The following is a 25,848-nucleotide window of genomic DNA, read 5'->3' as shown; positions in this document are numbered from 1 at the left end:
CATACTATGAGCTTAACACTCTAAAGAATGTTAAAAAAAAAAAAAAAAAGAATAAAAAGGGTGCTGGTAAATGTATGCAACCAAATTTCCCCAGAGTAGTAATTTCAAGTACATGGTTAAGACTTTTCTAATTCTGAATGATAGGCTTCTGAATGATCCATTAGAGGTACTTGATGCTGATCATTTATTAGAAACTGACTGAATCGATACAAAAAATGTGCACTGGTATTGTCTCATTACTTGAATAGGTATTTAATTTTAGTCAAACAAGAGAAGATTTAAGAGAATTAAGAAATGCACTATATTACCACTATGAAAGTAGTAAAATTTCTTTGTGCCATCTGAAGATGTTAAAAATGCGATGGTGGTGGATAACTCCAGTTAAATTACAGAACCCTTTAGTCTTGTTTTTGTCTTCTGAATACCAGTGACGACTTTGGCCAAGCATTTCTTCTTACGGGATATTCAAAAGATAGGAAAATATCTATACAGCTTACTATTTTCATTTGCGTTCTATGTGCCACGAATTGATCTAAGCCCTTCACATTTGTAAACTAATGTAATCCTGGCATATATTTACATAGGTGTATATACATATGAGTGTATATAATAGACAGATGAGGCAGGTACCATCAGTTCCGTCTATGAGGAACCCGAGGGCTGGGGAGGTGCAGCAGCTTTCCCCAAGGGACACAGCTAACTCCGAGAGCTGGGATCTAGTTTACAAACAAAAGGTTCCAGAAAGTAAAAATCTCCCATGCCACTTTGGTTTTCGGTCCTCTCCTCGAGAAAGGGATATGGAGAGTTTCGTGCCCGAACTTTGTAGGAAATGGAGTTGTCAGCTTTCCTCCTAGGGCGGGGCCTTTTACAGGCCCGGCCACCTCCCTCGTCCTTCATTCCGCCCCAGCCACCCACTCCCGCTTCCCTCTTCTTCCACCACGCCCTGCTTTACTTCAATCTCCGCTCCTCCCAGTGTCACTGCCTTGCCTTGGAGCTCCGCGCCCACTGCCTGACAGCACTCCGCTCCACGCCGCCGAGTCACCCTGGAGACGCGCACACGCGCAGTCCGCCGTCGCGCCGCCGTGACGTAACCCCAGCGCGGCCGGCGTCAGGCTAGGGGGCGGGGCCGCGGGGCTGGCTGGCCGGCTGGGGGCGGGGCCGGGGTCCAGCTCCGGGCCTCCGCGGCCATCGCTGCCTGCGCTGTCCCTTCCACTCGCCGGCTCCCCGCCCTCCCGGGTCGAGCGGGGCCGGGTGGCGTCCGCAGCCTCAACGCGAGGGACACCGCGGCTTCAGGGGCTGGACCTCCCTCCAGCGCAATGTCAGGCACCGCCACAGCTCTGTGAGTCCGAGGCCGCGGCCGTGGCGCTGGGCGGCGGCGGGTCCGGGCCGAGGCCGCTCATGGTGCCGCCACGACACCATCGCGGGACAGGAAGGCCAGGTAGGCAGGCAGGGGAGGGCCCCGAAATTCCCCGGAACCCCCACTGGGACCGAGTGCCCATGACTGGCCCCACCCCCAGCTTTGGAGTCGGTGGAAGCTCCCTGGCCGAAGTGATATTGGTCTCCGAAGGGCGGCGTGAGGGGAAGGCTGACAGGGGCGTGTGAGCCTGGTCTGGACTCTGGACGCAAGTGGGAGCTGCTCGAGCGCCGCCTCCGCTCTTTTTCTCACTCCCTGGGGGAGCGTCACCGGTTTAACTTTTTTTTTTTCCCCCCATCAAAAGAAGAGAAGGATTCCTCTTACCAGCTGTTTTCTCACTGGTCTCCGGGGAGTGACTCTTTCGATCTAAAGAGACTAGATGCAGTGACAGGCGAGGGTGGGTGGGGAAGCATGAAATATTCCCTCACTCTACCACGTGAGGCGATTGGAAACGCGCCCCCAAGACTCACAACAAATCGCTTCCTTTCAAACAATTAAACTCCCCTCCAAGAGATCGAAGACCGGAAAAACAGAAACAGGCGCGAGTCTAGACAGTGTGTCTTGGGGTGGATTCCTGTGTAGGGAGAGGCGAATGGAGTTTCTTGAATTTACGAAACTCGAAACTCGAAGGAGCTTTTTTTTTTTTTTTTTAAACCAGTAGCTGACTACTCTTAAATATTGCCGTTTATTAAATATTGCTTTTTTTTTCTTGTAGCACGTACTTTTCGGAGTATAATTTGAAATATACAGAGAATAAGGAAGCTAGAGAAGAGTGCCAATTATATTTAATGCATTTGGTATTTTTCTTTCATTTGTTCATTTCGAATTTTAAGAGGAAAAAGATGTGATAAACCTTTTTTTGAGTGGTTGATGTTTTCATAAGCCTCATTTTATGGCTGTTTTTAGGTGCGCTGAGTTCTTCACCTCCTTATAGGCTCAGATCTGCCAAGTTTTCGGGCATTGCCCTTGAAGATCTTAGAAAGGCCTTTAAAGTGAGGTAAGCCCCACTTTTAATCTACTGTGTGACTTTTCAACAACATTGGCTAACAAATGTCAAATGTTTCTCTTATACTAATTTTCTCATTTTCTACGGTTATTTTTCAAAAATCTTCTCTAATGTGATTTGTATTTTCTAAAAAACAGACTGCAAATGGTGTATGTATTTATCATGAACCGGGTGAATTCCCAGAGCAGTGGTTTCACTCAGCGCCGGCGAATGGCTCTTGGGATTGTTATTCTCCTACTTGTTGATGTGATATGGGTCGCATCCTCAGAACTTACTTCGGTAGGTAATTTTTGTCTAGGAATGATATTGCATTGTAGTCCTACTGCTGCTAATCTGTGGTATCTTGATAATCATTTCTATCTCTCATGCTGACTTAAAGCAATAATTTGAATGTTGTTGAATTATTTTTTTTTTTTGATTAGTGAATTGATGTCACTTCTAGTTGAAACAAAAGATGCTGTTTTTGTTTCCGGTTTCTTAAGTCTTTTAGGGAGGGTTATTTTAAAAATGAGGATTATTTTAAAAATTCGATTATGTATCTTATTTTCTTTCTAAATTCAATTTCTTTGTTTATAAGTAATATTTTCTAGTGGAACAAGTATCTAGGATGCAAAGCCTTTTGTCACCATTTAGTGGAAAGTAAGAATGCTTTTGAACAGATGGGTGAAAGTGATCAGAGGTTTCATGTACAGGTCACTATAATGCATTTGCATGGGTGCATACACATTTATACATCTGCTGATTCAAACATTGTGAAATACATGGTATATGGTGATTGCATTCAGTTAAATTTTACTTTTATCAGTGTCCTCTTGATAGTAATGTGTTACTTTGAGTGCACAAAGTAGTTTTTCTTTCTAATTATACATGTAGATATTTTATTCTGTTTGGCTAATCTCTATAAAAAGATGTGAAATTTTATTTTCAGAAGTTACTGCTTTTCAACTTACATGTTGTAGTCTTAAGGCTAATATACAAAAGGAAATAGTATTTATAAAATGAATTTAAATGTCAAAAGAAGCAGTTTGCTACTGCTGGTCATTTCACATCATAGTTAAGTAAATAGTTGACTTAACTATGTCATTGTAGCCAATGAGTAAATACTTTTTTCACCGTTTTGGAAGTAGGCTCTGGAATACAACAGGCCATTTATTATTTTTCAATCTTCTGTAACCTTTTTTTTTTTCTTTAGATGAACATTCTGTAGTTTAACCACAAAAAAATCTCTAATGCTGAAGGGGAAATAAGCTTATCTATAAAACTTTATTTTAATTTTAAATGAATAGTTTGTTTTTTATTTGTCAGGTAATAAAATTTAGGACAGAGAGGATCTGGTCAAATTATAATTTAGCAATCTGTATCAGTTAGTAAGAGGATATTTTATAATTTTGTTATCCAAGAGTATATGTAATATGTCTAATTCTTCAGCCAAATGTGCACATTAAACTTTTGAGATACATTGTATATTTCAACAAGTGGATCAACCTTTTCATTATAGAAATTTTCTAACATATACGAAGTAGAAAGAATGGTATAATGGATCTTCATATACCTAACAACTATTAAATTTTGCCCAACTTCTCTTATTAACCCTTCTCCAAACATGTTTTCCTGAAGTATTTTAAAGTCTATTCTAGCCCTTGTCAGTTCACCTGTAAATTCTTTCATACTCATCTCAAACTGAAAAGGTCCTAATTTTTAAAAATAGAATCACCATGCCATTAACAAAATTATATGTCTAATAAAATTAATTATAATTTTTAAGATCATCTGGTACTTGGTCCATATTCAAATTTAAGTCGCTTTCATTCCTTAAGTATATTCTCCCAACCCCACCTTTTTTTTTTTTTAAACCGTGCTAATGATTTGTTGGAAAAACTGGATCATTTTTCCTATAGGATATATCACACTGTCTTAGTCCATTTGGGGTTCCACAATAAGACTGCCATTAGCCTGTTTGGCTCAGAAAACAAACATTTATTTCTTACAGTTCTGGGGTCTGGAGAGTTCAAGATCAAGGCACTGACAGATTAGGTGTCTGCTGAGGATCCACTTCCTGGTTCTTGGGTGGCAGTCTTTGTAACTATGTCCTCAAAAGGCCAGAAGGTCAGGAAAGCTCTCTGTGGTATCTTTATAAGGCACTAATTCCTTTCATGAGGGCTCTGCACGAGACCTAATGACGTCCCAAAGGCCCCACCTTCTAATATCATCGCATTGGGAGTTAGAATTTTAACATATTAATTTTGGGAGGACACACATATTCACTGCATAATACACATTTCAAATTTGGCTGATTATTTCTTTGGGGTATCACTTAACTTGCTCCTCCTTTTCCCTTATTTCCTGTAAAATAGTAGTTAAGTGTAAAGTCCCGATTTGATTCAGGTTCAGTTTTTAGGAAAAAATACCTTGGTCATTAAAAAAAAAAACCTTGATGGTACTGATCCTGTAGAGTATCATCATACATTCATGGATTTTTGTGTATTTCATATGTTTCAGACAATTGTAGTTACTCCTTTTGGTACTTAAATTAAACTGTACTATCTTTGACCAGTAGGAGCCTCTTCAAATTGTCCTTTCAGTATGACCCTATTAATCTTTAACATCCTTACTTGCTTTCTGGTGCAAGATGCCCCAGGTTCATCTGATAATTTTCTTCCCCATATTTGGACTTGATCATTTAAGAACTCATAGTTTCTTTTATTGCAAGATGATACAGAACACCTTCTGGATTCTATAGGTGCTCATTCCTCCTGGGTTATTTTTTTAGGCCTTTCAGTGTACATAACTAGGAAATTTTTTTTTTAAAGAAACAAAAAAAAACATGAATTCTAAGTTAAATGAAGATTATAGGTTTTATATAACTTCCTAGTAACGTTAACCTTCACGCAGTTTTATTCATATGCCATTCTGCTTCATTGCCTTTCTTTATGCTGTTTCCTCTAGGCTATTATTCAACCCTACACATGCAGCTCAAAAATAGCTTCTCTTAGGAATCTTCCACAATCCTCAAAATGGTCTGTCTCCCTTTGGTAATCCCATGGTACCGGTACACCCCTGTTGTGGTACTTAGCATATTATGCTGTGTACTTTTCATATATAATGAAAGGAAAGGCTGTCTTATTTTTCCTTAGCTCCTAGCACAAGTACTCTTGCATAGTAGGTTTTTAATGAAGGTGGAACAAAATTTTTTTTGGAAGTTGATGCTGCTTTGTTTGGGAATATTATCCTTTGTATACAAGCAAATATAATATTTAGAAATGAGTATAAAGTATTTTTGTAATCTCTTCTGATCTTCCCTTCCACATGAACTTCTAGAGTCAAAAATCATGTAATAGCCTTATTTTGTTGGAGATAAGTAAAAAGATTTAAGGTCATCTCATAGTTTATGTACATTTTTCCTCTCCAGTATGTTTTTACTCAGTACAACAAGCCATTCTTCAGCACCTTTGCAAAAACATCTATGTTTGTTTTATACCTTTTGGGCTTTATTATTTGGAAGCCATGGAGACAACAGTGTACAAGAGGATTTCGAGGAAAGCATGCTGCTTTTGTAAGTTTTAAATTTTAAGTATTTGTTGGAGAGGGGATTTAGTTTTTCAAAGTTTAAAGTTACTAGTTTCTTGAAGGACAGTCAGATTCTGAGTGGTTCAGTTAATTGAGGATAGCATGATATAAGAAAAACCTACTTTTGTCCCAAGTTTTAAATTTATTCTTTTAATCAACTTGGTATCATAATTAATATCTTGTGAGAAATCAAAGATACATAATCATTTTCTTGCCCTTATCCCAATATCCTCTGGATTGTTAAAAATATTGAACTAGCCCAAGTCATTAATGTGGAGATGAAGATAAAAGTGAGGAGGATGACGACTGTCTGGAGTCTTTGGTCATTTGCATACTAGATGAGTAGCATCTAAATAGTTGTAAAGTTGCTGGTTAGAAGTAAAGTAAAGCAAGGTTTTATTTATTGGAATGAAGACAGGCTATTTCAGGCCATCTTTCAGATGTTTGGCTAACCAAATTATATTCTTTCCTTGATGTAACATAACATGCTGATTGACAGTGTTGACAGAAATAGAAGTCAATGTTGACAGAAAACGCGGGGCTAGATCCCAGGACCCTGGGATCATGACCCAAGTTTATATAGTGATATATCTTCTAGAAGTAGAAACTAAATTTTTGAGAGTGAAAACTATAGAACTGACTCTTAAATTATTTTCTTTTTCAATTCTTTTCCCTTTTTTTAAAAAATTGTGATAGGATATACATTACCATTTTAGCCCTTTTTTTCTTGCCCCTCTTTTTTTATTGTAGTAAAGTATATATGACATAAAATTTACAACTTTAACCATTTTTAAATGTATAGTGGCAGATAGTGAACATTTTAAATGTTTATTGGCATTAACTACATTCATTTTGCTATGCAGCCATCACCACTGTCCATCTCCAGAACTCTTTCATGATCTCAAACAGAAACTCTGTACCCATTAAGTAATAACTACCATTCCCCACTCCTCCTAAATACTTTTTCTCTATTAATTATTTTCTTTTATGTGTACTTTTTTGTGCATTAAACTAGTAGTATTTCTCGTCTTTTCTTTTTTTTTTTTTTAAAGATTTTATTTATTTATTTGACAGATAGAGATCACAGGTAGGCAGCGGGACAGGCAGAGAGAGAGAGGAGGAAGCAGGCTCCCTGCTGAGCAGAGAGCCCGACGCCCGGGCTATATCCCAGGACCCTGGGATCATGACCCGAGCCGAAGGCAGAGGCTTTAACCCACTGAGCCACCCAGGTGCACCCTATTTCTCGTCTTTTCTAATGAACACTTTTGTTTTTTACTTTGCAAAAGTAATACATACACATTATAGAAATGCATGTACATTACTGAACATTTAGAAAATACAGAGGAACAAAAAGAAGAAAATAGTAATTCTACCATTCTCAAGGAATAACTCCAGAGTATTTTGACCTATATCCTGTCATTCTTTTTCATGTGTGTATTTTTATTTTATTTTTTACAAAAGTAAAACTATACTATTATGTCCTGTTTTACAGTTGGCTTTCTGTTTTTAGTGGTATATCATGAACAACTTTCTGTATAATTTAGTATTCCTAGAACGTTTTTTAATATTAAGTTTTTTTAAATTGTAATAGTGATACATGTCCATTGTTGAAGAGAAATTTATGGTAACATGAAGAATAAGAATAGTCTGTCCATAATCTCACCATTCTGCAACCACTGTATATATATATGACACTTCTGTAGCTATGTGTTTACATGCATATATTTAAAATTTATAGTAGAAGTCAATTATAGTAGAAGTCTATATCATTGTCTAACTTGATTTTACTTTCTACTTAACAGTGTATCATTAATACCTCTCCAGGCTAATAAATAAACATCTGCTACTGTGTTTTCTATTTTATTTAACTGTTCCTTGATCGTTAGATTATTTCCACTTTTTCTTTTGCTTTAAGTATAGGAATATCTTTATACACATCTATAGTTATTTACTTAGGATAAATCTCCAAAGTGTAATTGCTGGATAAACAGTAATGCCATTTTTCGGCCTTTTGCTTCCTATTGCTAAATTATAGTCTGTAATTCATATCTCTGTTAGCAGTTCATGAGATCGAATCCTTATCACAATCCCTGTTTACCAGTTTGATAGGTGAATAATGATATTTTGTTTACTCTGCACGCTTTTGGTGTTTTTTAATATATTTATTACACAGTAGAATTCTTTTTGGAGTTGTCTATATCTTGTTCATTTTTCTACATTGACTCTTTATTGACTTACAGGAATTCTTTTAAGAGCATGGGCTCTGGTGTTTGAGTTTTGTTCTTTTATTTGCTGATAGTATGACCTTGAGCAAGTTATTTAATCTTTTTAGACTTTAAACAAGGATAATAATAGGGTAGCTGTGGGTGAATAAACACATGCTTGTACAGCACTAGCATAGGGTTCTCCAAGTGCAATCCAGTCCATTAATCCATTTAGGGAGTTCTTGATGTTAATACTATTATCATGATAACACTAAGAAGTTATTTCTCTTTTTCACAAACCCACCCATCCTTTACCTTCTTATCTGAAATGTTACAATAAATGGTATTGTGCAGAGGTCATAAATTTTGTATTTAGATTGACTTTGGTTTTAATCCTGGCTCTGTTACTTAGATGAGATCTCTCAGCCTATTTCTTCATCAGTAAAATGAAGATGATAATACCTACTTTGCGTAATTGAATACTTGGCCTTAGCTGCTATTATGATTAATATAATTATTTCCTTATAATACTCTGGATTTTTTATTCTGTTCCTTTGAGTGTGACTGACAATAGCCTTACTTTATACCATGGATTTAACTGAATTTTATGTCCTGTTATCTGTAGTTTGCAGATGCTGAGGGTTACTTTGCTGCTTGCACAACAGATACAACTATGAATAGTTCTTTGGTAAGTGCTTTTTTTCTCATCAGGAGTGGAACTGGTGCAGTTGAGCCATGATAGGAAGGACTGAAATAGCTTTATAACACCACTGTATTAGGATGTAGATATATCCTAATATTGGGTGCCCGCCATAAGAATTGTAATATGGTACTTTATTTCTCGGGCCCCAGAAGTAAGCAATTCAGCCCTGTAGGAGAGAGGGGAAGGGGACATTGATTCAGGAGTAAAAATCCTAAGGGACAGTCCTTTGTCCTTTGTTTCTTACTAGGGTCATCACTTTGTGTTCATTTTTATCATCACTTAGGAGCAAATACATTTGTTTGACACTGAGAATATATAAGCCGGTTGTTCGTTTGTTCCATAGATTTTTTCCACAAAATTTTAAGAGCACTTTTTTTTTTTTTTAAAGAATTATTTATTTATTTTAGAGGAAGAAGGAGAGCATGAGGAGGAGGAGCCGAGGGAGAGGGAGAAAGAATCTCCAGCAGGGCTCTGGCTCACGACCCTGAGATCATGACCTGAGGCTAAACCAAGAGTTGGATATTCAACCAACTGCACCTTCGTGGTGTTCCCAAGTGTTACACACTTGTTCTAGGCTCTAGAAATATGCAGCTTATGCCCTAGTATTTGAGAGTGTGTGTGTGTTCAGGGAGGGCAGAAGAGACAGATAATAAGTAGTGAGCAAGTAAAGTAATTAACATATTTACTTATTTTAAGCATTTATAATCCAGTTTGAGAGAAAGTATTTAGAAATCTTTTTTTTTTTTTTTAGACCATACTTAAGACTTCTCTTTTAAGATGTATTGTTCCTAATGTGGCATTCTATCTGAGAAAAATTTTAAAGTTACTCTAAAGTTTAACATCAGTTTATTAAACCATTAGCTTCGTGGCCTTATTGTCAGTGCAATTTTTTGCTTGTTTGTCTGGCTTTTAGAACTATAGTTGCATGCAAGGTAGGTTACCAGGTATTGTAAAGAATTTATGAAGCTTAGAGAAAATATCATTCCATTTCTCTGGGATCTTAAGAATCAGAAAAATTAATATCAGTTGTTTCTATCAGGGTAGAAGGCAGAGTTGAGGTGATAGACTATTCTTCTACCTACTCTAATACTAATTTTTGCTGTTATCAGTAATATGGGTATGTCACATCTTTCTGGCCAAATGCTATAATGAAAAGTTCAGTGTAACAAAGAGACTGTCAGTTTTCAGATCTTATTGCCTCTTCACTTAACTGCATAGTTTTTATTGGCAGAGTTCTATACCAAGAGCTAAAAGAGAATTAAATAGAAAACATTATCTGTTAATTTAAGAAACAGCTTAGTTGGACAATCATGCCTTAAATATAGATCATTTAAAGAACATATGTAAAAACAGTAGAGGAATTCAGAACCACTTAAAAACATAGACCTTTAGAGCATGGTTAGATAAACCTGGCAATTCTGTCATCTACCACTTGATTATTTTATATCTCTGTTTCTAGGAAAGTTTTTTAAAAATGCCATTTTATGAGGTTTTTATGAGGACTAATGAGAAAGACATGTTTAACTGCTCTGGACTTCGTAACTGGTACATTGTAAGAACTGATAAGTGGTAGCTGTTTTTTTCTTGTCTGTTAATCCTCTAATGGTTTTCAGGAATCTTAATTTTTAGTTGAATAAGAGAAAACATTTGGCAAATACACATACATATTAGATCTTGCTTATCTCTTCATTGTCTACCTTCCCCTTTAAACTCTATGATCATTGAGGACAGAGACTTTCTCTTTTTTCAGTCTTATATCCCCAGGATCTAGAACAGTTTCTGACATAGTAGAAGCTCACCATGTATTTGATAAAAGAATAAATGAAAAGGAATTAGAGCTAATCTGTTAGCTTGAGAAGGAGATCTGTTTTTATGACATTTAATTGTTAAGTATAACGTACCAATGCTCTTCCAAAACGTTTCAAGAATATTCTGCTGTGGTGAACAGCAGAATATGGTGGTGAACAGCTGTGTTTTGAGTGGTATTTATGTCTACATTCCATCAACTTAAATTTTAGGCAATGTATCAGCCATTTTACTTGCTGTTTATATTTATTTCTGTTTTTGTTACATTCTAGAGTGAACCTCTTTATGTTCCTGTAAAATTTCATGATATTCCAAGTGAAAAACCTGAGAACACAAACATTGATACTGAAGAAAGTAAGCAAAACTTAGAATTTTATAACTTAGAAATGGGAGGAGATTTTACCTTCATTTAAGCCATCCCCAGACTTAGTGATTTTGTGGGGTGGACTCGGATCAACTGGCATTTCTTCTTTTCCATGTGGTATTGGCTTGGCCTCTAATCTTCCAGAGTTTGACTGGAAGTTTTTATTTAAACTAGAAATAATTTCCAAATATTAGAAATCTCTATGGTTTCATCATACATACATATACATATAAATATATAAAATATATATATTAAAATGAGTAAGATCCTCTTCAACCATGCCATTTGAGACTCCTAATAGCAAATTATATGAGTTTTGTTGGTTCTGTGAATTGAGTAAAGAGTTATCAGCTCCAGCATAAGTGCAGTATTCATCCATAATACTCTCCTGCAAAGAATAGACCTCTAGAGGAATGTTCTGCATGCTTGACCAGGAACATAATTCTCATAAGTTGGCTTCCTATGAAGAAAAATCCAAATAAAGTTTTACCATAAATGCTAAAATAATAACCATACTATAATTCTGATCTAGGCAGTTGTGTATGTACACAGTTGCAGAACCCTTGTTTGAATACTGGTCTCATTTTAAAACCTTTAAAACCTTTTTATAGATGAAAATGTTCTTCCCGTTAACTCTTTGAGCAGAACTGCCTCAGGTAATAATATAACTCTGGTTTTCTTTGCTGTGCAAGTCTGATCATATGTGGATTAAAGAATATGCATTTATCAGTAAATTAAAACTTGTGACTTTCATTGGATGTGAGGGGAGATGTTAATGATTTTGTACTATACTTTTCCTTTTAAGCTCCCAAAAAGTCTCGTGTAAGGTTCAGTAATATCATGGAGATTCGGCAGCTTCCATCAAGCCATGCATTGGAAGCTAAGTTGTCTCGCATGTCACATCCTACTGTGAAAGAACAAGAATCCTTATTCAAAACTGTGGGAAAACTTACTGCAACTCAAGTAGCAAAAATTAGCTTTTTTTTTTGCTTTGTGGTAGGTCTTCTCTTTATTATATGTTTAGAACTTGAATTTTAAGACAATATATGTGCCAGCAGTATGCTATTGAAATGTAACACTGTTAGGTTGCTTAATTGTGACTTTAAAAAACACTGTGGACTTTGTGTATCAGAGTCAGTATCTGCTTATCATACCTCAAAGAAGTCAACCAGTACTCTTAACACAAAAACTACTTATATATATTCAGAATTTGGCATTGCTTCATGGTCAGGATAACTAATAATTGTTTTACACTATGATATATACAAAGGCTAGTAAATATCCAGGTAAGAGTTTACTGTATGCATTGATTTAGTCAAATAAGTGGTTTTGTAATTGTATAAATCACAAGATTTATAATTAATTAATTACTTTAATTTAATAAATTACTTTAAAGTAATTTAAATTACTTTAATTTGTAATTAACTAATTTGTAATTTGTGGTCAATTTAATAAATTAATTTAATTGTGATTAAATTTGTATAAAGGTGGTCAAATATTTTAGCAAGTATTCATAGTAAACATTTCTACAGAATTCCTTATATTGTTAATAGCTTTCCTATTATATTGATAAACTGAAAATGTGCTGAAGATTTCACATAGAGTAATCATACAGGAAATATTATTTTGGAATAAGCTGGGATTAGACTTGTCTGAGTTTGTGAAAACTGAAGTTTAGAATTTGATAATGGATTTCAGGGCTCTCTTCTGTATATGTCATTGGGAGCAGTCTAATCCAAGGTTGTTTAGTATGAGCCTTTAAGATTTAAATTTGTACTGAGCTTATTTAAACACCAGATAATGCAGTACTAATGTCAATATCATTAGCCTGATTATAAGATTTTTTTACTTCATAGTTTTGTCTCATTGCTGAGCCCATTTTTCTCCATCCTCTTCCTGAGTAACATCTAATTGAGTGTTACCTAGATTAATATATTCACCAGTACAAATAAAAAATCATTGTGAGTTAGAATGATATATATACTAAAATTAATTTAAAGGCTCATAGATTTGGATTATGCTGTTAATTATTTTTTTTGTTTGCTTGTTTTAAATGAATGTGAGGCAAGACTAAGACTTATCATTTGTTACCTAATTTTTGAATGACACTTGAGGTGAAGAATAGTAAAAGCATCTATATAGTAAAAGTTAAAGACAAAGGGGGAAAGATAAGAGATTAAATGGGTAGTGTGTGTGTGTGTGTGTGTGTGTGTGTGTGTGTGTGTGTGTGTTTGAAAGAACCCGGGTGTGGAGTGGGAGGATTATATCAGGAACTCGGATTAAGAGGAAGAAAGTTACTTTGAATGAGCACACAATTCATCTCTAGGCAAATTGGTAAAAGGAAAGGCAAAAAGGAAAACCTCCTGAATTAAACAGCTTATTGCCTATTTAAAAGGAAATACTTCCCTTCATTGTATAAAGCAAACTTTTTTCCAACTCACAACTCTGAGAGAATGTTACATAAATACATAGGTACTATTCCATATAGCATGCTGATTTACAGATACATATGTGCATATAAAAAGCCTTTTTAAAAATTGTGGTAAAATATACATGATATAAAATTTGCCATTTTAACCTTTTTTTAATTTTAACCATTTTTAAGTGTATAGTTCAGTAGCATTAGGTAAGATCACAACCACCTATCAACAGAACATTTTTTTCATCCTGCAAAACTGAAATTCTATATCCATTAAATAACTCCCCTTTCTTACCTCTCCCAGCCTCTGACAACCACCATTCTACTTTCTTTCTCTATGAATTTGATTACTCTTAAGTACCTCGTGTGCATGGATTCATACATTGTTTTTTCTTTTTTTTTTTTCTTTTTGTTTTTTAGATTTTATTTATTTATTTGTCAGAACAGGCAGAGGGAGAAGCAGGCTCTCGGCTTAACTGACTGGGCCACCCCCACAACCCACTGTTTTTCATTTTATGACTGACTTATCTCAGCATAAAGTCTTCAAGGTTCATCCTTGTAGCATGTGTCAGAATTTTCTTCTCTTTCAAAGGGTGAATACCATATCACTATATGGATATTCCACATTTTGTTTATTCATTGTTGGTGTGCACTTGGATGCTTCCACCTTCAGTAGTCTTTAAAAAAAAAAAACTTTAGTAAGTTACAAGAGTAGAAAATGATGTTAGTCTTTAGTAAAGGCATTTCTGTAAAAAGTCAGAGTAATATGGTCCAGGTATATAGCTTTTTGGAAACCTAACTTAAGAGTGATAAGCTTTGATAAGGTTTAGAACAGTGCTTTTCAACAGAAATATAAGCCTCAACTGCAGGGGTCATAGGTATTTTTTTTTAATTTTCTACAATTAGAAAAACATTAATTACATTTTAAAAATGTTTAAAAGAGAAATCAAGAGAAACAAGTGAAGTTAATTTTAATACTATGTTTTTATTTAACCCGCTGTATGTAAAATACTTCAGTATGTTATCAATATAAAAATTATTGATGAGATAGTTTTTATTTTTTTAGTACTAAATATTCTAAGCATTTCATTTTCTACTTTAGTTTCCATTTCATTTCAGTTTCAGTTCTTATTTCAGTTTTAGTCGCTAAACGTTTCAATTCAGACCAGCCACATTTCAGTTCTTTAGTAGCTACATGTAGCTAGTGGCTAGTGTATTGTGCAGTGCAGGGCAGGAGTTAATACTTCCTGTATTTGCCAGTCCTCCTTGAATATCTTTTGTCTCATGAGGGCTTATGATGTTTTAATTTTTCTCTGTAGAATATAGTTTAGGTCATAGAATGCTTACCTAGAATATTTTTTATGATAATTTTAAAATAACTTACCACTCATGAAATAATGAAATACATAAATTATTTGTGATATTTTATTTATTAGTAAGTGGTTGTCCTCAAGTGTGGGATAGTGAAGGGAAACATTGTAAGATTAATTTTTATTGGAAGGTAATTGGGATGGGTCTAATTTTGTAATGAGAGTGCCTTGGGTTTGAGAACCAGAGAATGGGGAGAAGTGTAGGATAGGAAGGTCTTTCTAGGAAGAGTTTCTAAATAATGATGTTTTCTTATGATTTTTGAATGACTGCTACCTATCGTGCATTAGCTGAGACCAGTGGGATTGTTTTGAAAATGAGCACAGTATTTCTGTGTTATAGTGGTAGGGAAAGTGAGTCAAGAAAGCTAATTATCTGAAGGGTTTGAAGAGGTGGTGGGGGTGGGAGGTTGGGGGAACCAGGTGGTGGGTATTAGAGAGGGCACGGATTGCATGGAGCACTGGGTGTGGTACAAAAACAATGAATACTGTTATGCTGAAAATAAATAAATAATTAAAAAAAAAAAGAAAGCTAATTATCACCCTGTACCTATTGTCTGTTCTTGTAGATAGATCTCCAAAAGATAATTAGAAGTAGAATCTTCTACCTTTTTTCTAGCACTTCATATATGTTTGATATTGCTCATCTTAGCAATTGCTACCTCATTTTCTTATATAGAAAGTCCAGTGAAGTTATCTGGGAAGTCGGAGGACTACAGGTGCCATCAAAATCACTTTGCTATAGTTTTACTCTGGCTTTTGCCTTGAGTACTGTGTAGACTAAATGGAGTCTATTAAACTCAGCTATCTGCTACCTTTTAGTAGTGCTCTAAGATCGTATTTCTTTGTTGCTTCGTTGAAGTGTCTGTACATATTTTAATATTTGAGAATTTCTCCAAATTTAAATTTTGTTTAGATAAACTTTAGTAGAATGCTAGAAATGCTTGGATAAAGCAAATTTTAAAGTTGAGTTGATTCAGTTTTACCCTTATTTTTTAAAAAACTGAATGCTAATTTTAACAAACTGTTATTAATTTCTTAAGGGATGAATAGCAAAGATCTTAAATCTAATTATAAATGCCCTCTTTTTAAGTCAGTGACTTTTCAATAGAAGGTGACTTCTAGAAGCTCTTTTGATAAAATATTTAGGGGGGTAAAAGAGGGACCTATAAGTTATGACAGATACAAGCATGTCATTCATTAGGTTTCACTTTGTTTTCTTTTTCTTTAGTGGTTTCTGGCAAATTTGTCATATCAAGAAGCACTTTCAGACACACAAGTTGCTATAGTTAATATTTTGTCCTCAACTTCTGGTAAGAAATTTGTCTTTAAAATCTACATTATAAATTGAAATCTATTTCTGTTATATCTATCTATCTATCTATATATATATATTCGGCTATATATATATTATATATACACTCTTTTTAATATATATATACACACACGCATATACACATTTTTATCTTATAAATTATTACATTTATTCTGATGTACATTAGTGTATTGTAACTATATAATATTGGTGGTTTTATGCTGCAGCTTTGTGCTATTTATATTCCTTTGGTTATTTTATGTTTTTTTTTAATATAAAAACATATTAAGGTTTTATAGGCTAGTTCTTTATGTTATAGTCATTCCTTTTACATTCTTTCTGAAGATCTTTTTCTAGACCCTTTGACTAAATGTAATTGCTTATTTCAGAGCCATAATTTACCTTATGAAAGATGTTTTATTTTAAAAAATTGAATTACCTTCCAAATCTGGGAGAGGAAAAGTATTTTTGAAGCTATAAAACTAACCTGAGCACATATGCTTGACTATGATGAGGTCATAATGTTACTCTGAGTGCTCAATTTCACTGTCTTACTAGTTTAAAGTAAACGGGGCTATACTTAATCTGTATTGTTAAAATAAGCATGGTTTAGTTTAAAGGCTGTTTTTGACAGTATTTAAACTGATGTATCTTTTTTCCTTGTAGGACTTTTTACCTTAATTCTTGCTGCAATGTTTCCAAGTAACAGTGGAGATAGATTTACTCTTTCTAAACTATTAGCTGTAATTTTAAGGTAAGAATATATCATAATAGCTAGTTAATTCTGTTTAAAAACGTAATGTTTAAAAAATTTCTGATCGTGACATAGGATAGTTCGTATTATAGTGTACTGTATAGGCAGAGAAAGATAAGAATAAAAGAGGGTTTTATATGGACAGCATGCTACTCAGCCTGTGTCACATCCTTGACTAGTTTTCTAGATGTTCCTGGGGAGAGTAACTGGAGGGAGGGATCCCAAGGCGCTCCCATTCATGGGAGGACAGATGGTATAATACTATGTATTGTACTGGTGCTTACATTTAACTTAATGTGGCAGCTTGATCCTCATTACCTCCAAGTTCCTTTTTCCTTTTCCTAAAACAGGTTACCTTTTTGTTTTTGTTTTGGGTTTTACTTCTACTTCTGGAAGTCAAATATGCAGTCTTTCCTGATTGGCTCAGCCTCAAGTGATCTTTCAGTTATTTTCTATATAAATCATTTGGCAACTTTGCATTACTGTATATCATCAGTATCCCATCAATAACTGTATTTAAGGGGCACCTGGGTGGCTCAGTGGGTTAAAGCCTCTGCCTTTGGCTCTGGTCATGATCCCAGGGTCCTGGGATCAAGCCCCGCATCGGGCTCTCTGCTCGGCAGGGAGCCTGCTTCCTCCTCACTATCTCTCCCTGCCTCTCTGCCTACTTGTGATCTCTGCCTGTCAAATAAATAAATAAAATTTAAAAAAAAAAAAACGTATTTAAGTCTTTTATTATCTACTTTCCAGACTTGTTTTAAAGTTCAGAGGGAATGTATGTAAAAAATTATTATAATGGGGACTGAGGTACTCTTATTTTCATGTGTTTCTCCTTCATTGATATAACCATGGTAGTTTCCAAGGTTAGACTGGTTGACTAATTTATTATAACTAATTTATTATTTAGATTTTATGAAGTTTATTATATTGCATGATTGACTAATTGTTTTAGCCAAACGTATTTGTGTATTAGGGAAATGTAATAGATTTATATTGGGAAGTAAATGAGGTTTTATTCAACTTTATTCAAAATTCATGCTAATTTTTAACTTTTCTTTTTACTGTATTAATATAAAGTTTTGAAAAAGAAGGAAATAGTTTTAAAATGTTGAACTTGTAAATTTTGACAGAGTTCATTAAAGTAGATCTAGAACTGGGGTCAGCAGAGTAAGGCTAGCTTGATTCCTATTTTTTTTAAGTTTTATTGGAATAGCCGTTCTCATTTGTTGGCATATTATTTATGGCTCCCTGAGCACCATAATGACAGTTCTGTTGCAACAGAGACTATATGGTCTACAAGCCTAAAATATTTACTATTTGTTCCTTTGAGGAAGTTTGCTTGACCTGTGGTCTAGAAAAATTATTACTTAGAATATTTAATATATTTATTATATCTTCTTAATACTATATTGAACATTGATTATACTTTGTTTTGAAGTAGTCTTGTGCAATGAGATTCAGTTTCTGAGGTTATAAAAAGAATTTGACATAGCAACAATTTTGAAGGAAATCTGATAAGCTAAAAAGTCTCACATTATCAGTCAAGAGACAAAAAAGCGGGTGTTCTCCATCTAAGCTCTCTGGAATTCAATCCTGTCTCCATCATTACTAGTTTTGTGGTTTGGGGCAAGTTTCTTGCCTCACTGTGTCACAGTTTCCTCACCTGTAAGTTGGGATACTAGTGAGTTGTCTCAGAGGATTCTTACGAGTGTTAAATGAGTTAAAACTTTAAAAGTGCTAGGAACAGTGTCTGATGTATAGTAGGTGCTCAATATAGTTAGTCATTGTGATTATTATTATCTAAATGGAATTGAAACCTCTAGTTTCTAGGATGTTGTGGGTGCTCAATAAATAATAGTTGAATTTAAACAATGATTGTTTAACAGAAAATTAAAATATTTAATTGAGAGACATGAATACTTAATGTAAGCACTAGATTTGACTTAGGATGATATAATTCCATAAGGTAAAAAAAAAAATGTTTTTAATATTCCTTTCCTGTGTCACTTAGTTTTTTTGCATCAGTAGGTAAAAGAATTAGAATGGCTTTTAAAAAAGTTAACACTATTTTTTCTGCTGTAAAAATATGTACAATTACAAGAGCCATAGACATAGAAAGACAGTAGTTATAAGCTCCCTGAGAACAGGAACTACATCTGTTCTGTTTGTTCCTGTAACACAGTGATTAGCTCAGTAAATAATAACTTAAAATTTTTTTTCAGTAAATAACAACTGAGTGAATGAATGATCTCTGATTTCTCTACATCTTTAATTCAGCCTTTTTTCATCCATTAATTAATTAATCATTTAAACATTTAAGGAGAGTTTTATTGCTAATTTAGGTTTTATCATAGCAAGAGTTAGTGCTATTGCAAGATGTGTATGGATATACTATATGTATATCTTCAAAAAAAAGTTTGGAAGAGGGTAGACAAGTTGGTTAACTGAAAAGAGCAGGTAGTATAGGATGTAAAAATACTTACCTAGAAGCAGACTGGCTGAGTTTCAGTCCCAGCTATGTGATTTTGGTCAAGTTACTTTGTATATTTGTGCATTAGTTTTCTGAAGTGTAAAATGGTAATGGTAGTAGCAATAATACCTTTATTATAAAGTAATTTGTACATTTCGTGAGAATTAAATGAATACAAGTATAGCACTTGTTCTGTCCTGTTCATATTGTTTGATATTAATTAAATCACTAAATTCTTTGGCAGTTATAGTTTTGCCCAGTTTTGAGAGTAGTCTAGATCACTTGTAAAAATTTTTATCTTTATTATTATCCCTTTTTTAAGGAGTTTACTGTTTTGCTCATCAGTAATCCTTTTATTCCCATAGCATTGGAGGTGTTGTGCTGGTAAACTTGTCAGGGTCTGAAAAATCTGCTGGAAGAGATACAATAGGTAAGTATGTGACTCTGCATTCTTTCTGTTAAGAGTATACAAGAAAGTTTTGTGCATGTCATTATGTCTTTATGTGCATGTGTGTGCAGACACACACACACAGAGGTCAGGCACTAACATGGTCTTTTTTTAACTTTTCCTTTGGAAATAATGTAAAAAATTTCAAAAATAGTTTACAGAATTTTCATATAGCCTTCACTCATATTCTCTAACTATGTACATAACTGCAGTATAGTTATAAAAGTCAGGAATTAACATTGATTATCATATATATATGTATGTGTGTGTATATATATGTGTGTGTGTGTGTGTGTGTGTGTATATATATATATATATATATATATATATATTTTTTTTTTTTTTTTTTTTTTTTTTTTTTTTTTTAAAGATTGGAGAGAGATGGGGCCTGGGGAGGGACAGAAGGAGAGGAAGGAAGGGAATCTTAGTTAGGCTCCATGCCCAATGCTGAGTCTGATGTGGGCTCAGTTTCACAAGTGTAGGATCCTGACCTGAGCCCAGAGTTGCTGTTTAACCAACTGAGCTATCCAGGCACCCCAAAATTGATTATAATTAAATTATCTGATCTGTATGTATATCCTTTTTAAATCTCAGCATTTTTCCCACTAATGTCCGGTACAGTATCACTTGTTGCATTTAGTTTTCATGTCTCCTTAGTTTCCTTTAATCTGGAACTGCCCCTCAGTCTTTTTTGGTGGTGGTGGTGGTGGTCTTTTATAACCTTAACACTTTTGAAGGATACTGTCTAGTTGTTTTGTGGAATGTTCCTCACTTTTGGTTTGTGTGATACTTCTTTATGGCTAAATTTATGTTGTGTATTTTTGGTAAGAATGCCATGGAAGTAATATTAGAATTGTCCTGATCCACATACCATATCAGAAGGCACATGGTATTGTCCCGTTACTAGTGACTAGTTAATTTTAAGGTAGTGTCTGCTAGGTTGCTCCAGTGTAAAGTTACACATTTTTTTCTTTGTAAGTAATAAGCATCTTGTGGGGAGATAAATTGAGACTATGCAAATACTCTGTTTCTGTTACACTTACAGTCACTAATTTTGTGATTCACTCATGTTTCTTGTCTAAAACATTTACTTCTATGGTGAACGCTCAGTTTTGATCCATTGTTTAGGTTAAGCAAAGGCAAAGATAATCAGAACCCATCTTAATGGTTTCCCTCTGGATACTTTGTTTAGACATTTGAAGTTCATTGAATGGAACGGTGCTTTCTAAACCATCCCTGGTCACTGCCCAGTGAGCCATGCCTTGAACTGTATCACCTCTTTCTCGGCCAGAGCGACTTTGTATATATAAAACAATACATGTATTTGTTGTGTATGTGTGAGATTTTATTGATAGGCTTTCTTTTTACTTTTTAAAAATGCTTTAGAATAATTTTTAAAAATAGATTTAATAAAACATTGGACTTTTGGATAATTAAAGTATTAAATGTGGTCACTTGCCAGACAGCACATTAATTTAGCTATTTTTAAGGGCTTACCAGAATGTTTTTGAGAATGAGTTAATACTTAAGAGAACCAATATTTATTATGCCTATACTACAAACCTTCTATTATGTTAGATATTTTAGAACAATAAAAAGTGTAAGTAATGTGTTTGCAGTTTTCAAGGAGTTCTTGATTTTAATCATTAGATTTATAAAATGAAACCACTAGAGAATAAATAATACTGTATTTAACCATGTAAGACCATTAAATGGTCTAAAATAGTCTAAAATAGAAGACAAGGAGGATGGAAATTCAGTGGAGAAGAAGGGGATGCTTTGTGGCAGAAGTGGGAATTTTAACTGGGCCTTGAAGATGGTAGTAGAATATGTAATAAAGATGATAGGTCACAGTGGGGAGGACTGTATAAGCAGTGGCTTAGAGATGGAAAGAAACATTGTTATGCCAGACAATGTCAGGTGAAATTGTTTATGTAGGGGAAAATATGAAGTTGCATTTCAGAATTTAAAAACAAAGTGTTACTTATATGAGTTTTAATATGATAACATGCATGTTTGGCTAGATCATTGGATGTTTTTGCATGTGTTTGTTCACTCTTTAAACTTCTTCCGCTACTCTTGAAGGGCATGAGGGAGGTGGGATTACTTTTATTTTTTCCTATTTGTGTACTTCTTGAAATCACATCTGACACATAGGTTTTAAATAAGTGTGTGTTGAATGAGTTAATGAGCAAATGCATTAATTCATTATGTTGATTTTTACAGGTTCCATTTGGTCTCTTGTTGGAGCTATGCTCTATGCTGTCTATATTGTTATGATTAAGAGAAAAGTAGACAGAGAAGATAAGTTGGATATTCCAATGTTCTTTGGTAAGAATATGTCTACCTGTGAGGCTACTTTCTTTGAATGATTAACTTAGGGTTTGTTTTTGGAGGGAATGAAGAAGCCTTTCTCTCCTTCTCCATATGATTCTTTAAAACCATCAGATGTTAAAGATTATGAAGTCCAGTCTCAGTGTTTTTCTCATACCTTGCCCGGCATGATTTTGCACCTGTGGTGGAATGCTCGTTTCCTCAGTGTGAGGTAAAGAAATTCCTCCTAATGCCTTTTTTGCTTTCGTGTCTTTAGCCTTTGAATCAGATATTTTCTTCATTGCTATGATAGAATTACACTGTTTTAGGCATGTGAGAATATACTTGTTGTATTACACCTTTTGCTATTTTTGAATTGTTAGAAGCTTCAGATTGGAGAAACTGCTCCCAATGATATATAGAATACCATTCTAGTCTATGTACTGTTCATTAAAAGTCAAGGGCCATTTAAAGGCTTTCCATTGCACTTTAAGATATAGATTCTTTTATGATAAAGATTTTCAAATTACCCAATTGTAGTTTCTGGTGTCAATTCTTAATTTTGGTAAATAAAATACCTAATATGATTTATAAGCTCTTCCTTGCCTTGTATCAGCTCAGTAAAAAACTTGTGCTCTCTGTTGGATATCTGTGGATGTCTTCCAAAAGATACCTGAGTATCACTAGATAAAAAAGCCTAGTGATGAAACTTCAAAGTACAGGTAATAGGGAATCAGGAGACCAAGAATATGGCTGTTCTAAGTTCATTTATTTCATACTCATCTGCAAAATGAGGAAATTGGACTGGATAAGTAGCTTTCAAACTGATTTGCAGAGGATCCTGCGAAGGGTGAGAGGAAGTGGAGTTGCGTGTGTGGTTCTGGTTCTTAGAGTCTTTTGCTGCTTCAGCTGAAACAGTTCTGTTTTGGGGGGCTTTTGCATTATAATTTAATTTGTAGATAATTTTTTCTGCTAAAAAATGTTTGAATATCTTCACTTGATGATTAACAGAAACAAAACATTTGATAAGCTACCAGACCAAGTGATCATTCAAGTTTAAATATGGAATTCAATTAATATACCTTAAATATGAAGGTAACTTTAGTGACGTCTTATTTTAGAGTCATAGAAAATTCCACTTGGAATGGAACAAAATGCTAATATTTTTTGAGTTTTTTTTTTTTAAGACTGGCAATTTTCAGGAAAAATTGTTCAATTTATTTGTACTACAGTACACACAGTCATGTAACTTGATTGCTCTTCTTCATATATGATGTAACACAGTATTATTTTGACCTGGACCTTACAATAGGCAGGACAGAAAAGACATTAGGATTGGGTTGTGGAGGGTTCTTTAGACATGGGATAGAGCAGAGCATAACAGGGAACGATGTGTAGATCTATCTATGTGATTGGACTAGAGGCTCACTTTAGGGAAGAATAGGAAGATATGCAGGCCAGATTCTGAAGAATCTGGAGAATAGGTAGAAGCAATTGGGACCTTTGTCTTTAGGTCTAAAGTTTGTTAATTTATGTGGGATTCTATGGACTTAATTTAGTTCAGGGACCCCAAACTAGATTTGGTTTTTGGTAATGCCAAATTTTGGTGTTTTAATTACAGCTTTTTAATGTTGTATAAGCTTTTCAGGTCATGGGTCCCTTTTGTATGTGTCATTTGATTTGTTTTTATTTTTATCACTAGATGTCTTAAATTGGGTATCTTAGAAGCAGGATATGAGACAGGGATTCCCCCCCCCCATTTACATTTATTTATTTATTATGTTAGTCACAGGAATTTCTTGTGGGTGATTTATTGAGGGGCACTCTGCAGGGAAAATTGACAAGGAAGTAAGAAAAGCAGGATAGAGAAGGAGAAAGAGCCATGTGGGCTCATGTATAATTGAGGTTTGGTCCAGTTCGTGGCATGTCCAGGGCAAGAGGAAGAGGGGAGGATGAAGGAGCAGGTAACACTTCAGGAGGGTGAAGAAGAAGATACTCCTCAGAGACCTTCTGGGCTTGAGCCATTAGGATTTCAGCCATCAAGCATGGCCTTGTGCATCCTTCGTGAGTTAGTTGTGGGCTGTAGAGAGGGGGTGAGCTGATCAGGGCGGGAACTTCATGGGAAAGGCAAGCAAGCAACTGTCTTGCTCTCCAAGACAGTTCTTCAGAGATGGTGGGTGGCTGTAAGTCCTTAGCAGCAGATAGAGAATGGACGTTCCAGTCCTGTTTAGATTTAACTAGGTATCCTAAATTCTAGTTTATTATTTAGGAACAAATATAAAATACATATTTACTGTGATTTAACTTTCTTTTAAGTAAGCTCTATAGTTACCTAATGGATCTATGATGTTCAACTGTAGAGGAAGTGCAATAAAAATTACTATAGAATTGTAAATTTTTCCTTTATAGTCTTTGCATTCACATGTAGTAACATTAAACTTACATTTCTTTAATAATAATAGCAGTTTACCTTTACTAACTTTATATGCCAGGTACTATGTTATATTGTATAAGTGTTTCATCTAATTTTCCCAGTAACCGAATTAAATGTGATTTTATGGTTATGGGTTGGAAAACTGAAGCTTAAGAGAGGTTTTGCATCTTGTATAAGGTTTACAGTACTGGTGAATGGTGGAGCTGGGATTGGAACTCAGGGCAGTCAGACTGCAGAGCACACACTTTCGACCACTAAATGTTACAGCCTTCCTTTACAGATAGTCTGCACGTAGTTCATAAGTTGAGGAGCTGTTTGTATATATATCTCACCAGTTAGCTTATGAGCTCCCTGGAAGGCAAGGACCAAGAATATATCTGGTTTGGAAACTTCTCCATTATTCCCAGCAATACCACAGGTGCTTTAAACATAAATATGTGTTAAATTGGAGAGCAGACTGTCTAATTGCCCATAATTAATTTGGGCGGCATATCCATACACATAGATATACCAGTTATTTCATTAAGTTTGAAGTCACTAGTAGCTAAGGTTAACAACCTTTCTTTTTGAATTAGTGGTTTATTCTGTAGTAGTTGCTCTGTGCAGCGTGAATAGTGGAATCTTGAAGACTCAGTGACCACCAGTTGCTAGTACAGTTTTTTCTGATGTTGAGCTGCCCATATGTCTGCCTGAAAGAAAGAGAAGTTCCAGTTAAGGAAACCTATTGGAGCTCTTTGTGCAAAATCTAATGTCTTCTAATTACAGAGTTATAAGTTTGAAAAACTTAAATGAATCTCAGTTACTAACTGTTGTCTCTTTTATACATATTTAGGTTTTGTAGGTCTGTTTAATCTGCTGCTCTTATGGCCAGGTTTCTTTTTACTTCATTATACTGGATTTGAGGACTTTGAGTTCCCCAATAAAGTAGTATTAATGTGCATTATCATTAACGGCCTTATTGGAACAGTTCTCTCAGAGTTCCTGTGGTTGTGGTATGTACTCTTTATTACCCTATGATTTATTAGATACCAGCTCATGGACGTTTGGATAGTTTAAGCATTTGTATTTCTTTTGTCTTCTGATGGCTTCTTCTGTGCACCTTCTCCCCCTACACACTTCACACTTTAATAAAGTAACTCCACTAGAGCAGGAACTTTGTTTTTTAACTTCTGTTCACTGACTATATAGAGTAATACTTTATACGTAGAAGGAGCTCAATATATATTTGTTGAATACATATTTGAATGGATGCATATAAATGATC

General features: G+C 34.7%; 1 protein-coding gene across 1 annotated transcript in view; it reads left to right on the top strand.

Moving 5' to 3' along the window:
• Positions 1 to 1,177: 1,177 nt before the first annotated feature.
• Positions 1,178 to 25,848, top strand: part of SLC35F5 (solute carrier family 35 member F5) — a 37,230-nt gene continuing 12,559 nt past the window's right edge. Inside the window, exons 1-12 of the mRNA XM_047722534.1 lie at positions 1,178 to 1,438; positions 2,321 to 2,411; positions 2,558 to 2,699; positions 5,830 to 5,973; positions 8,817 to 8,879; positions 10,973 to 11,054; positions 11,870 to 12,060; positions 16,082 to 16,163; positions 16,832 to 16,919; positions 19,755 to 19,819; positions 22,064 to 22,168; positions 25,417 to 25,576. Of these exons, the coding sequence (XP_047578490.1) occupies positions 1,399 to 1,438; positions 2,321 to 2,411; positions 2,558 to 2,699; positions 5,830 to 5,973; positions 8,817 to 8,879; positions 10,973 to 11,054; positions 11,870 to 12,060; positions 16,082 to 16,163; positions 16,832 to 16,919; positions 19,755 to 19,819; positions 22,064 to 22,168; positions 25,417 to 25,576 (1,253 nt within the window). The 5' untranslated portion in view covers positions 1,178 to 1,398. The remainder of the gene's footprint in view (positions 1,439 to 2,320; positions 2,412 to 2,557; positions 2,700 to 5,829; positions 5,974 to 8,816; positions 8,880 to 10,972; positions 11,055 to 11,869; positions 12,061 to 16,081; positions 16,164 to 16,831; positions 16,920 to 19,754; positions 19,820 to 22,063; positions 22,169 to 25,416; positions 25,577 to 25,848) is intronic.

Source organism: Lutra lutra, chromosome 3 (assembly GCF_902655055.1).
Source record: "Lutra lutra chromosome 3, mLutLut1.2, whole genome shotgun sequence".
Lineage (NCBI taxonomy): Eukaryota > Metazoa > Chordata > Mammalia > Carnivora > Mustelidae > Lutra > Lutra lutra.
Note: the sequence above shows the minus strand (reverse complement) of the source record. Positions and strands in the feature narration are given on the sequence as shown.